Source organism: Chroicocephalus ridibundus, chromosome 13, assembly GCF_963924245.1.
Source record: "Chroicocephalus ridibundus chromosome 13, bChrRid1.1, whole genome shotgun sequence".
Taxonomy (NCBI): domain Eukaryota; kingdom Metazoa; phylum Chordata; class Aves; order Charadriiformes; family Laridae; genus Chroicocephalus; species Chroicocephalus ridibundus.
In genome coordinates, this window is record NC_086296.1 from 12,182,658 (window position 1) to 12,197,458 (window position 14,801).

At 39.0% G+C, this 14,801-nt stretch overlaps 1 protein-coding gene across 3 annotated transcripts in view; it reads left to right on the plus strand.

Moving 5' to 3' along the window:
- Window positions 1-14,801, plus strand: part of SPPL3 (signal peptide peptidase like 3) — a 59,649-nt gene that overhangs the window by 31,407 nt on the left and 13,441 nt on the right. For 2 of the 3 annotated variants that reach the window (XM_063351520.1, XM_063351522.1), the window contains exons 2-4: window positions 3,817-3,894; window positions 9,968-10,062; window positions 13,062-13,181. In XM_063351520.1, the coding sequence (XP_063207590.1) occupies window positions 3,817-3,894; window positions 9,968-10,062; window positions 13,062-13,181 (293 nt within the window). The remainder of the gene's footprint in view (window positions 1-3,816; window positions 3,895-9,967; window positions 10,063-13,061; window positions 13,182-14,801) is intronic. The other variant, XM_063351521.1, reaches the window with a different exon arrangement.

The window sequence follows — 14,801 nt, forward strand, 5'->3', positions numbered from 1 at the left end:
CAGAGAATGTGCTAAAATTGATCTCGGCTGTGTAAAGATGTAGGTTGAGAGTGAGATCTGGAGTTGTAGAGAAGGCGTTTGGGAAGGTACCTCTCCTTGTCTGTCTGAGAAAAGGAGTTAGAGAGAAAAGCAAGCCATGAGTGTGTTTGATTTTATGAAGTACTTGGGCCTAATATTATGGTCTAATAATTATAAATAGTTATTTGTTACATGACTGAGTTAGTGAGAATCTGTCTGATAGCCTGATTAAATAACTCGCTTCTAAAACAACTTCCTTACATGGATGTTGAATTTTAGGTGTGGTAGTGTAAGAATCCTATAAAAATGTGCTTCCTTGGGAAAACCAATGGTGTCTTTGTATTTTAAGTGGTGTTCTGCACTTATGCTAGAGTTCAGAAATGGGTTGGTAGTTGTTCTTGTAACGTGGCACGCAGTGAACTGCACTGAAGTAAGTCCTTCAAAAGACAGCGGTCCTTAGGATGGCCTTATCCAGTATTAATTTTCAGAATGAGAATGAAGAATAACAATCTTTTCTTCGTGGATTGTAATGTAGTAATTACTAAGAACTGCTTGTGAAAAATCAATATTTAAGTCAAAGGACAACTGTCCATGGGCTTGTTACAGACGTTTTCTGTGCGTAAGTTTCCACTACTTGTTCTGAGATAAAATACTTAGTTGTACAAAAGTACCTTGTAGAAGGAAGATGGTTTCATTTTTATGTGTGCAGTGGAAGGCTGGTTAAATGCGACTGCCCAGAATTTCGTAAGTGTGGGGTTTTGTTGTGGTTGTGGCTGATCCCATTTGAGAAGAACATAGCACTGATGCCGTGTTTGGCGGTGGGAGTATGTGAAGTTGCATACTTGAAATATGCTTATATGAGAATCCAGTTAGGTGCATAGGACTCTCTTGGGCTTGTAGGTGGTCATTTAAATCTCAGTTAAAAATACAAATGGGTTTGCAAATCACTATCTGTCATTTTGAGTAATAATCAAAACTTTGAAGTTATCTTCTCGATTCTTCATGTGATGCTGTCATTTGCTTATTATCTCTAGTCTAGATTAACGCATTAGAAAGTGTTTATTTGGCACCAAGGGTTTTACTCTGCTAATGAACTGTCCAGTGGTTAAGATTTTAGGAATCAGTTCTGCTTTCAAATTTTGTGCGATATCAGTGAACGTGAGTTTTTCCAGACCATAGTGGTGATACCAACATTGAGTTTTTAGGATGTCCTGCTGTTAAGACCTCTATGCGGAGAAGTCGGGAAACATCGCTGGTCCGCAATGAGTTTATAATTACACTGTTGCACTTCTCTTGTGCGGGATGGAAGAACTTTAATTCTCATTTCTGCCTTGCACAGAATCAGCAGATAGGTGTCCTGATCATCACTGCAGCCTCTCAGCAGGCTTATGGTATATTCCATCATTGTTGAGAATGGTGTTGCAGGTATTCAATTTCTTTCATTGTACCAAAGGGCTTTCAGTTTTTAATGCAAAACTTAATGGATTATGCACAGGGCTGATCCACGATGCATGCATCATCCTTATTTTATCGGTTTTATAAATCTTGCTAACATTTACAGCCTTTTTTTGCCTAATGTTTAGTAATTCTGATGAAATGGCATTTTAATTATCATAGCTTCCAAAGTTGCCACCAGTGATGAATTATACAGGAAACATTGTTCATCTCAAAAGTATTTGCCGATTTATGAAGATACAATTTTATGAACATCAGTTAATAAAGTTTGGTGCGTAACCATGGGTGTGTTTTATCCTAGCTGAAATTCCATTCACTCATTTTGCTTTTCTTATAAATATGGAGTTCCTGAAGACTCTTTTAACAGATGAATTCCACTATTTATTCTGAAATCCAAACAGGATACGAAGTTTCCCTTTCCCTTCACTCAAGGTTGGGTGAGAGAATGCTTCTCCTTGAAACTGAAGCTAATAACAGGACATGCAACTAATGTGCTCATCGTTAAGCCTTTTCTTCTCAGTGGCTGCTTAGCTGTAATCATTGGCTAAAAATAATTTGCTGTGAACTCTATGGTATATAACCTGAACTGCATTGCATTTATGTAGATGCGGATTGGAAGTGCGTGGTTACATATTGTGTGTGCTTGCAGTTCAGTATATTGATCTTCATGGATGCATTTAAGACCTCTGTTCCACATCCTGGAAACTAAAGGTCAAACATGACCGAAATAAAAAATAAATGTATATAAAGCTTAAGTTCGCCTTTATGTGTTGGCCAACTTTATGTGCAACTGAGACATCTGTTTTTCACTTTTAGTGTGGAGTAATGTTGAAGTTATTTATGGTAATTAATAAAAGTAGTTTCTCATTTCTGAAAAGCGTATTCCACAAGTATATAATTTCATCTAAAAGGGGCAGTCTGTTTTTCAGTGATGTTTAATATTGAATTTCTATAGTAGAAAGTTCACATTTGTGTTTATATATTTAAAAAAAAAAGTATTTTAAAGCGTGTGTCTAGTGGTTTGGTAATTTTCTCTAAATGGCTTTTAAATTGCGAATGGGATGAGTGATTCCTTAACTGTCTTGTATCTGTAATTTTTATTTGCTTAGTGATATTTAATTTGGAAACTGTCATGTAATTCAGTTATCTTTGTTCCATATCCATGGTCTTGCTGAAATTAGGCTTTTCGGTTAATTTTCAGAAATGTTTAGTTATCTTTTTTGTAAGATTAGACTAATGCAATTAGCATTGGGCATTATTCTTTTCCTTTTCCATTACTTTAGCGCAAGTTGTTGAAAAACATTTGGGAGTTGCAGTGCGACTCCTGGAGCCTCCCCTCGTGCGTTGTACCCCCACCAGCGTGGTGTCCCTCTGCTTGGCTTACGCTGGGGTGCCGGCGCTTTTCTCTTCTGGGGCCTCCAAAATTGTAGGCAGCGCTGGAGATGCGGCTTCACAAGTGCTGAGTGGAGGAAGTCGTTGTTTCTCTTGACTTGGGAGCTGTTGTCGTCTCGTTGGTCAGTTCCTCAAGGTCCCTCTTTAAGAGTTTTCTGTCCTCGAGTGCATCAACCCCTCTCTCCCACTGGCTACCACCTGGGGACTTGCTGAGGCCACCTCTGTCCCTGTGTCCAGATCTAAAGAAGTTGCAGTGTAAGCTGCAGAGTAGGGTTTGTTCTGTCAAGGATAGGAAAAAAATCGGCAAATATTAGTATTTATATTTCTGTGCTTTAAACACACAGGTATGTTGTATCAGGAAATTGATCTAAAGAACACTGAGACATTTCTATGGGGAATCCCTTATCAAGTTGACTGCAAGATGTAATAGGGAGGTAATTGTCTCTGGTTTAATAAATGCATATTGCAGCTTGTGGGGTTTCGGTTTGATTTGGGTGTTGGTTTTGTTGTGTTTGTTTTTTTCCCTGGACTCAGTGAACCTTGACTGCTATATTGCAACTTAACAATTATTGATTAAGACATAAGAAGCCTTACAGAAAACAGGTTAGTGTTGTTTACATGCACAGTTGCATTAGTTGCAATTGAAGCAATTGAATGTGTTTGAGGTAAAAAAAACCTGATTGAGGTGAGTTCAGAACAAATAACCATAAGGACTTTAAATTGTCCTTTCATTGTTGTACAGATTTTACATGCTGCGGTCTTGAATAGAAAAAAGTTAGTTTATAAGCTACAGGCATTATATTCCAAGATGATATGAGAATTTTAGAGAGAGCTGCTGTAAAGATTTGTCATCCAGTTCCCCCTTTGTATTATAAGACAAAGAATCGACAAATGGCAGTGGAGAAATGGGCACTCACGATGACACACCTGCCTTCTTTTTCCCAATTCCAGGGCATATTCCCTTGTGGATTCCAGTCAAGTGTCTACTTTCCTGATTTCTATTCTCCTCATAGTCTACGGCAGCTTCAGGTAAGATTTTTCTTTATGGTTCTGCAGAATTTTTCTTTTTTGAATAAAAATATGGCAAGTGACTGAATACAATTTATGTTTATGCCTTTTATTTCATTGTATCTTTGTCAGACTGACGGCTAAAGTAAATGAAATGTTTCTTGCTTCTGAAAAGGAAATGGAAAAGGAAGAAGCAGTAGCTAATTGGGGTTTCTGAAAGACGTAGTTGTATGTCAGGTTACAAGCACACATAAGATAACTTAGAAGTTAGTCCTTGAAGACAACTGTGTAAAATTGTATTTTGGAGGGCATAAAAGGATTGTCAAGAGAGATGGGAGTGTCATGTTATCGATAGTAGAATTTTATCTGTGATGTTTCAGTGTTGGTCGATTCAGCATGTCCTTGTGATTGCAAACAAGTCTTGTAAACCAGAGATTCCCAAGTCCCAGTGCTGTTTACTTGAGTGTGAGTAATAGCTTAACACAGCAGTGGGAAACACTGTCAGTGTTGAATTCCAGCAAAGGATCTGAGAACTTCTGCAGGGTAAGTTTGAATCTTCAAAAATCAAATTTGCCCCGTTCTAGGAGACTGGAGTGTAACAATTTAGAGAAAACATTGTTTTCTCTTTGGACTTCCAGCTTGTATTATACAGTTTGTTTTAATGTAGTGGCACCTAAGGAATGAGATTCATACTGACATATTAAAAACAAATAAATCACAGAATGAAAGTATTCTTTTTTTTTTTTTTCCTCAAGTGCAGCCTGTTTTTCTTCCTGTTTCTTGAAGAACATTGCTTCATTTAACAAGTCTATGGTAAAAGGCCATACATTCACTGTGAAGTCTCTGAACTGCTATGAGTATTCCTGAAATAGATGATAGCTATGGTCATACATATGATGTAAGTCGCAGCTGTTAGGATAAGAGGTTTTAAATCGCCTCCGTAAGTCAATAAAATCATATAATGAAAGAGCCAATTTTTGATAAGAGCTGTCTGCTGTTGCTAGTGGGTATTAGGTAACAGCACTGCTGATGGAATTAAAATAGAAGGCCTTTGGAAGACAAAATCTAAAGATGATGAAAATAAAAAAAGAAAAGAAAAGGTTGTATTTCTTTAGGTTTTTCTTAAAGTTTTGAGTCAGTCGAGAATATAATTGAGGGACTAATTCAGTTTTTAACTATTTGGATTTATGCAGTTGTGTAAAAAGGAACTGTGTCTGGCTGCAAGAATCCATAGCATTTATTAAAATTCAATTTTGAGAACATAATGCAATATAAAACAGCGGGAGTGCGTGAATTTAAATTGCCTGCCCTTCTCAGAGCTCCTTGCTCTTAAAAATATTCCTCTGCTGTTTGCCATCCTGTTCCTGTATACACATGCTCTTTAACCATCTTGTCCTATGATGTACACTTAAAACTGCTCACGTAACAAGGACTGCAAACTTGAGAACAGTCTAGTTTATTGGATGAAGTAACTGCCCTGTTCTACTCCACTTCCTTTGCCCGTATCCTGAAGACCCCAAGATGTAAGCTATTACAGACCAAGATAGCGTCCCATTGTTTTAAAATTAATTTCCTATGTGTAGTTTTTTGTAGCAGGCGTCAGAGTGGAAACCCACAGTTATGATGGTGACTTGGACAAATTCCCATTCTGTTTGGTCAGCAAATGAGGTCAAAAGCAGTTTTTTTACAGAAAATTGTGAAGTGGTGTTAACAAAGGGGTCTAAGATACAATTCAGTTATTTAAGAAATTCAAGTGTGGTGGTAAGTTGCAAAATTATAGTAATCTGGAAATTCCTAAAGTAGTAAAATAAAAACTTCTGGCAAAGTGGGTGGGTTTTCTTAAAAAAGTGACTTGCCAGAAAGACAAAAGTAACAGCTTAGGGTGTTTGTTCTCAAGTGACAACAACGATGTCTTCATCTAGATTTGAGTGCTTTGTCTCAAATGGAGCTGTCATAAGGCAAAAAGTGAATAGCCCTTGCCAGTTAACCTTCATGTTGCACAAAGTGGCTTTGGTTTCTGATTTCCAGTCGGAAAAGAAGCAAATAAGAGGTATTGCAGTATGGCTGGCAGGTGACTTAAACAGAAGTGCAGTAATAGGATCAGAAAGAATTGGGTGGGTGAGTCACTAGGATAAAATCCACATTGCGTGGTGGATCTAATGTAATGCAAGAGGTTTCAGGGGAACAAAGGAAAGCCTTGGTCCACTGTCTTTATTCATACAAGCAGGGTTTGTCCCAAATCAAATCAAACGAATAAATCCCAAATCCCCAAGATACTCAAAATAATGTCTATTAGATCATGGGTAAGGTCCACATTCAGAATGAAGTACAGTTTATGGAGTTGAGTTCCCGCTTCTCTTACTGTGGATGAACAAGCATTTCCTTCCTACATTTGTGCTTGGTCAGGAATTTTAGCTTCAGGACATTCTGAAGCTCTCTCCCATAGACATTCTGACTGTCTCTCAGTTCTTGAACTTAATATTCTTTATTATTGACTGTCAAAAGGGCAAGTATAATCTTTCAAACAGTTACAGGCTGTAAACTGGAGCATACGTGTATGTGTATTAATTATGGATTTTTAAAGAGGTGAGCTTAGCTTGAAACAGGTTGTTTTCCGTGGGTTCTTGCAGGACAGCCACCTGTTCTTGTCCAAGTGCTTCTCTGTGATTTGAATGTTAGGGTTACTTTGCAGGCAGGTAACAGCTAAATCTTTTTCTATCCTATCACATATCCAGACACGGTCTCTCGGCTTATGTCAAGCCTGATTTAACCCAGAATCTACCTGTTCAAGTATCTGTTTTTAAACCAAACCAAGAAGCGTGGGATGAAACTGGTGTCTTCTGTCTCCAGGCTTTAGGTGCCTAAAGTACATGTGTAAATAGGAAATAAATCAAACAGTGTCCTCGTGGTTGGCTTTACAACTTGACATGTACAGAAATTGGGATACATATTTCACAATTAAAAAACAGAAAGGCTGTGCTTGGAGTTCATGAGCACCTCCAGCTGCGGCGCTGGCAGCAGGGAGCCGGGGGTGTGGACAGACCTTCTCACCGAGTGCTACAAAGGTTCTCCGCATGTGCACACACAAGTGGCTGCACATGAAATACCTGCTGAAGGTGAGATGTTCTTATCAGAGATGTGGGACTCGAGCACTCTTACTCCATCTAGGCAGTGAAAACATTCTTACCTGCGCTTTCTGCTGTTGTTTCCCCTATTCTTATTCCCACCCCAGCTCTTGCACTAGAACTTCTCCTTTAATCTCGCACCAATGTTCTAGAAGCGACTGTAGCAATTCCAGAGCACAGAATGTATTTTGGGCTCTGTGCATTGAGATTTGATTGAATTAAACTCTCAGGTCAATGACTGATTCTGATTGTAGTTTTTCATTGAGAACAATTGAAATCTGGCAATTCGGTGGCAGCCCACAGTTCTCGTAGACCCAGAGCTGGTCAGACGGGTGACTGTCGTCACTGAGTGGAGCAAGAATATATTGCATCTGCAGGCGACTCTATAGACACATACTTGCTTTCATATTTTCTCCATTGTTTCATAAGAACATTCTCCTGCAGGGTTTCTCTGAGGCATTACTGCAGTGGAAGTGATCCATAGCTGAATCTGAACTTTCCTGATAATAATGTGCCAGCAGCTTACTCATTCCCTTGGCCTCGGCGTAACCCTCCTGAGCGGCTCCCTGTGGGAGGCTGAGCCAGGCCTGCTTTGAAACATTGTGCTGGAAATCCTACCAGCTGGACCCACAGAAGAAACAACTGTGTGGTTTATTGCCCGATGGAATGTCGCCTTTGGAAGCCCAGCAGAAACTTGAACGAAAAAGCAAATGTTTCTCAGCTTGACATTTCTTTACAGTCCAATAGTTTTCAGTATATCTTGTTTTACCATATAATTTTTGACTTTCTTGGAGGATGTTTTAGTGATCACTTCTCAATTTTTTTATTATTATGTTAGCGATAATTTGTAGCAGAGGGAAAGGCCAAATCATAAAATGGTTGGAGATTATTCAGAAGGATCTTGGAGCAGCTGTGTTGCTAAGTGAAAGTAATTTCCTAATTTATGCTTACTTTTGAAGTAGGGATGTTTATAGGTAATAATTGCTGACACTATTACAATGAAAGAAAAAGGGCTGCAGTTGTTTATGAGCAGTAGATATAATAGTCTCTTTCCAGTTTTCTTTGCTGATAGCAATCCCTTAAATTACGAGTTGCTCGATGCCACTGAGAGGATGATGGTGTGAAGTTCTTGCTAAACTGCGCTAATTCAGAGAGGAATGAAATGCTGCTCGGAGAAAAGAATTATCTTGTTTGGCTGAATCTTGGATCAAGTCCTGGAGGGTTGTCAGCCGCCTCCTGGAGTTTTATAGCTTGAGAGGAAAATTATAAGGCTCCAATGCATTAATGGGGAAAAGGGAAGCGTGAATGAAGGATAAAGGCACCGCAAACGAGAGGCAGAGCAGAGGGATCTTAAGAAGAACAAGCCAAGAAGAACAGATTCATTTGTTAGAATTTTAGTATTCTCCGCTGCCTCTTTGTATTTTTTGGTAACTTTGTAGTTGATGATCCACAATCTGTGTAGAAGCACTGTATGGCTGAGGTTGAAGCTTCCTCATATTTTGCCTGAGCCCAAAAACTGCTTTAATTTCATACCACTCTTTGGGACCACTTGCACGATACAAACAGAAGAAATAAACACGTTTTAGACTGGAAGAGCCTTTTTTGTTTGTTTTATACAGTGAAACTGCTCAACCCATCTTTCTTTAACACACCACACCTGTCTTGATTCTGTCAACCTGTATGTGCATGATTTCAGGCTGTACGACTGCAGCACAGAATTGCTCCCCTGTGCATTGCAGTAGGGAGCCCGTACGCTACATGGAAGTAACTTGCCTCTAGAATCGTCTACGAGATTGTGGTGTATTTTTTATTTGTCTGACAAACTAATAAAATTTGTTTACTTTGCATAGTATGATTACTCACAGCTCAACTTGGAAAGGAGTTTAATGCCTGTTGACCTGGAAGTTTTATTGAAATACTTGGTATTTGATGCTGCTGCAGACATAAGACAGGAGCTGTACAGTCCTTCTGGTGGTTCCCTGCAGCTTATTTGAATAAACAAACCTGCAGCTAAGTCATGGATTAACATGCACACGTCAGAATGAGAAACTATCATGGTAAACTTGATTGCTAGGTATTTTTATATAAAGCAAACTAGAATGTAATGACAGAGATTATTGCTGGCCAAAACAGACCTTAAATGAAATTCCTCCGTTTCAGAAAGTTATGCCAAAATTTGTTGAATATAATTTAGAAGTTGCATCAAAGTCAAGGACTGCCGCAAAAGGGGTAGAATACTGCGTTATTTTGTAGCTTTTTTTAAAGTGTGTATATCAAAAATGAAAAGCGGAATCAATTAGAGCTGAGCTGGGTACATAGGGGAATGTTACCAGCTCCTATGGATGAATTAAGTTGTATCAATTTGTACCATTTATTCAGAGCTTCCTCTAGCTGCCAGGTCTGCCCGTATCTAAAATAGGTATCTGGTTACTTTCTAGGCTTTGCTGAAGCTTTTTAAATTAAGGCAAACCTTATATTCAGCAGACAAGTACTTACAAGCTGGTTTTGGTCATCATTCATAACAAGATTAAGAGGAAGGACATAATACTGTTTTAAAAATGAAACCCGGTAGTTAAATTTGAATGAAAAGGATTCAAAATGAGAATTTGGAAAAAGTTCATATACATCAGAGAACTGAAACATTTATTGCATTTCATCATGTTCTACACTTGCCAGTAAGGCAGATAAATATCTTTGTTGTGGTTTGTTAACTCTTACCAGTTCAGACGCTGTGGTGACTAATCTCACTACTAGAACCTGTGTGATTTGGTGCCTCATCTGTAACTGTAAGCTTTTTTTTTTTTTTTTCTTTCTTAGTTTTCCAGTGTGTATGGTGTTTTTTCTAATAACCAGCATTAAAGGGCTTTTTCAGGGAGAGGGTGCTGTGGTAGAGAGGTAATGAGACGGTAGCTGATGAGCCTAAGTAGGAGTTTGGAACTTGCCTGTTAAGTTTGCTTTGTTTCCTGCAGGTCTCTTAACATGGACTTTGAGAATCAAGACAAAGAGAAAGACAATAGCAGCGCGGCTGGGTCTTTTAATGGCAACAGCACCAATAACAGTAAGGGTTAGCTTTACTCCTTATCTTTCTTTCATCACGTCGGTGTGCTGCATCTTTTTTTGCTCCATCCGTCCGTGTGTTTGAGCTACGTGGGTTGTAGATTCACCTGATAGAATGCAACGGTTTTGTCAAACCATCTCGTTACACATCACTAATGCTGCTATCTAGTTCATGCCCATGGAAGCTAAATTTAAGACATCAACGTAACATTTCCATAATGCATAGAAATTGCATGCTGTGCAATTTGTCAGGTTTTACTGGAAATGGAAACTGCTTTACTTTAAAAAAAAAAACCACCAAACCAAAAAAACAAAACCAAAACACCACGCAGTTATGAGAAGGGAATGTAATTTCTTTTTGTCTGGAGTTTATTGCTATGACATATGAGCCAGTCCGTAAGCAACAAGAGATCTCATGGTATGCTAAACAAGTCCATGATTCAGGTTTATCAATAGAGAAATTGAAATGTGGAGTTCACATGGCTTTGGGCAACTCATTTATAATGGACACACAATCTATTCAGAATGGGGATTAACATGTCAGCTCCTACGCGGTGATTGTCCCCTCTGTAATCTATAAATAGATTCCAGGCAGCTTGGCCATTTGAGATGCAGTGTTTTGCAGGTAATGTGTATGTGAACAGTTAAGAGTGGAATGTGTTGTACACAGTGTGCTGTAAATTCACACCTGGGTTTAACTTATAGCAATTTATATGGGTATATTCTGAGAATAGGCTCTAGAATGAATAGTTTCAGCAAGTTTGGAAGACAGGAGTGAGATACGTGGGCAGCCCTGTGCACAAAACCCTGAATGCTCAGGTTGCTTTTTTTTTTTTTTTAAAGTAAGAAATATAGCTTAAAAAATATAAAATCAATAACATATGTTGTAGTGTCTTTTGCTTTTTTGCCTTTTTTTAAAAATACAGACTCTTGGAATGTACATGTTTGTTGGAGCACTGCTGCTGTTGACAGCACAGAGCAGAGAGGTTGCTGTGCCCGGTGATTCAGCAACCAACAGTTGAGGCTTTTGGCACGTGGGCAGCCAGAGAAGAGAGTCTGGGGCTGGGAGTGGGCACATGAAGGGGATGAGCTGTCAAAATGATCAGAAATGAAATGAAGAACGTTGACATTTAACACTGCAGGCACTAATTCCCGTATGCCAAGGTGGTTTGTAGCATGTCATTTCTGGGTTTTTGTTTTGTTTGCTTTTTTCCCTTGGGAAGTTGAAGGGCATGTGAGTAAATGCTCTTTCTCAAAGCAGAAGGAACTAGATCTAAGTCACTGATTAGAACACAGGAATTTCTGTGTCTTTGCACTGTCATCACTGGACTATCGATATTGTACTTTACCCTTTCGTACCACACCTCAGTAACATAGAAAACCCAAGTGACTGAGGAGTACTGCCTTTTATTTTTAAAATTTATTGTGCTGCTTATGTTTAAGAATAAGAGCTCTGTGACCTGAACTAATAAATGCCCATACGGTGCCAGTGTCCTGGCTTCCATGGTCATTGTTTAGCTTTAATTTTATGAAAATTCTTAAATACTTATGACAGATACTAAGTTTTAGTGAGTGTGTTTCACGTGTGTTTGAGGTTTTTCAATGTACTGAGATACACTGTTAACTATGAGTTGTGTAGGTAACCTGGTATTTAGACAACTTACCAGTCTTCCACAGGGGGAAAAAAAAAAAGACACATTCTCACACACGCACAAACAATGTGTTTGTATATTACTGCTATGTGTGTGTCTCTGTATATGTGCATCCATACATATGCACAGATACTCTGCTTGATAACCTAAGTGCTTATCCTTAAAATCCTGGGACAGGTAAAACCCTGCTTCACACACCAGTGTCTAATTATTTTGGGATAACGCAGTCATGCTAAGTTGGTTTTAGAACTCATCTAGGTCTGAGTCTTATATTAATTTTTCATTAAAGACATTTTGCATACTTCTTATCAAGTGACTACTTCAGTTGTTACCTGTTATTTTAATGCTTTACAAATATAAGTAGGGCTTGCATTTTTAATTATGTTACTACTTATGGCTTCTTCCTCCCCCCACTCGTGATCAAATGTAAATACAGCTAAGACTGGATAAGTATTAGAATTTGTGGGGATACATGGGCTTTTCAAAGCCTGATCTTCTCAATTTTGTTAGTAATTCTAATAGCTTGTGGTAAAATATAGGAAAAAATGTCCTGTCCCACTGTTAATATCCCTAGTACTCCCACTGCATGGTTGAGGTGAGGGGAAATAATCAGAATAAAATACCTCAGTATCTCTGCACTGTTTAAAATTGCTTCCAGCTATGAAATGTGAGTATGAATTTTTGTTGGCCTTGTTAGCATAAAAGGCGATTATAATAGTGCACGCTGAACTGAGCTGGAGTTTCATAAACAGGTAAATGAGTTGGGTGGGTTTTGAAAACTGCCTGTTATTGTTAGGCTTGATGTTATCTGGTGATCGCAGTCAGTGATACAATTTAAGTGCATGGTGGCCTTCACCCAAGTGGAATCTGAAGCCGTGGCACCCTTTGCATGAGCTCGGTCAGCCTAACACGGTCTGCGGAGGTTAGATAAACTTTTATATTCTCTGTTCAGCACGTTTATGTTGCTTGGCGTAGAATGAAGCAAATATATAATTGCTGTATGATTCCTAAGCCCTAAATAATGTTAATTTTTTAAACTTGTTAGTTGTTCTGTCTAGGGCACAAGAAAAAAACCATACATTTTCTGCCAGGTTTCAGTTCTTGGAATCTGCAAAGCAGGGCAGTTGCTGTGCACACCCAGCCGCTCGCTCGGGCAGTTGAGCCGGCGTGGTTTCCCACAGGCTGCTGTGCGTGGTTAGGAGAGTGCGTGAGGATCTCGGAGTAAACATCTATTGCACCAGAACTGAACTGGGATATATTGTCCGAGTCCTCAGTTGTGTTGGTGGGGACAGGCTGTCAGTGTGTGTGTGGTCGGAAACAGCCCGAGTTAAATGTCACTTTCTTTCTTCTGCAGGTATTCAAACCATCGATTCTACCCAGGCGTTGTTCCTGCCGATCGGAGCCTCTGTCTCTCTCCTAGTTATGTTCTTCTTCTTTGATTCAGTTCAAGTTGTCTTTACAATATGCACAGCAGGTGACTAAGTTTTCTTCTCTTTCTAAGAATTGGAATAGACCGGAAAGCATTGATATAATTAAATAATGTTGGTAAGAATTATAATACAAGTCGTAGTACATTTAAAAAAAAAAAACTCATCAGGTTTCACAGTTGTACTTTTGTGTCTCTGTAGCTATTAATAAAGCGACAAGTATTATTTGAGAAGTATTTTCCACTTAGAGATTTGCTAAACCTACTGAACTATAGTCAGTTTGAAAGATGCTGGGTGTATTATTTTACATAAAGTTCACTTGTTTATAAATCAGTGCTCAGAACTGTACATGGTATTTCATAATTCAGGTGCTCTATAGGATCATGGAGGTACTATCCAGAGATGACTTTTCCCAGTTTAATTTTGGTTTTTGCTGTTACGCAGTTTTTCTTTGTTTCAAGGGTACTTCTGGTCGCACTAGCATTTTGAGTATTATTCTTTTGCATTCCTTGAATTTAGAACAAAAATGAAATGGTTGTCTGCAAATAAGTTGCAAGTCCTCTGATCGTGTTTATTATTATTTACATTTTGTCATTTACGTAAGTGCCAGGGCTTTGATTGTTTGGAAAATTTCGGCCTTTTGATCTTTTTGCAGTTCTTCAAGAGACCAGCTCCTGTTAGGGGTAGCAAGGTTCTTCCTACTGCTCCAAATTTGAAGCAGCTTTTAAAAATTGCCCTCCTCAGTCCACATACTGAGTCTGTGAAGATTTTTAAACCCCTAAATACCTCTCATCCTCTGCTACTTCATGTATATGCAATGCAGGCTTTTCCCACATGGTTTGACTCCTGAGCTGTGTGTCCTCTCCAGCCTCTTAAACGGGGCTGATGTTGATGGGTGAAATGTAAATCTCTGCTCTTGACAGGAGCCTCGAGACTCCTGTCTCTAGTTCTGGAGGCAGGAGGCACAGTCCTGTGAAGGTCTGTTGAATACTGCTTTTATAACTTTATCTTATGACACATATGTTCTTTTCTATGAAAAATAAATTATTACTTCGTATGAATTCTACTCTAAATATGCTAGATGTTGGGGGAAAATATATATACACTCACATATATGTAAGATGTTATAAGGGAAGATTTATGACAAGTTTTCATTTGTCAAGATTGTTGGTCCATTTATTTCCAGAATGACCTTAACATTTGTAACTTTATTTGTAACATTTGCAGTGTGTAATTAGATGATGCTGTGTCAGTTGGGGCTTGTTGCAGGTTTAAGAGGATTGAGTCTCTTTGGATTAGTGCACTTGGGTATCTTTGTTCCTGAACCTCATTTTATGATATTTTTGTGCTTTTCCTTGGTCTTGCATCGGAGGGTGTCATTAAGCACAGGGGACTTTGGCCCCAGCACCTCTAAACCGCCAAGCTCCGTTAGGGGCTGTGTGGCCGGATGCAGACCCTGCTGGAGCTGGGAACCTGAGAGCTGTGGGACTCGGTCCCTCTGTCCCCTGAAGCTCGGGCACTGCTGTTTTGCATCCTCGTTTGTAGATTTCAGAGGCTGATGCTGGGGGACTTCTAAATTACAGCTGATAGCTGGTTTCTTAAACCCCTCTTAAATCTCCCTCCTGCAAAGATTTGCCTTTCAGGGAAGAGTCAGGAGCAAAGGTGGG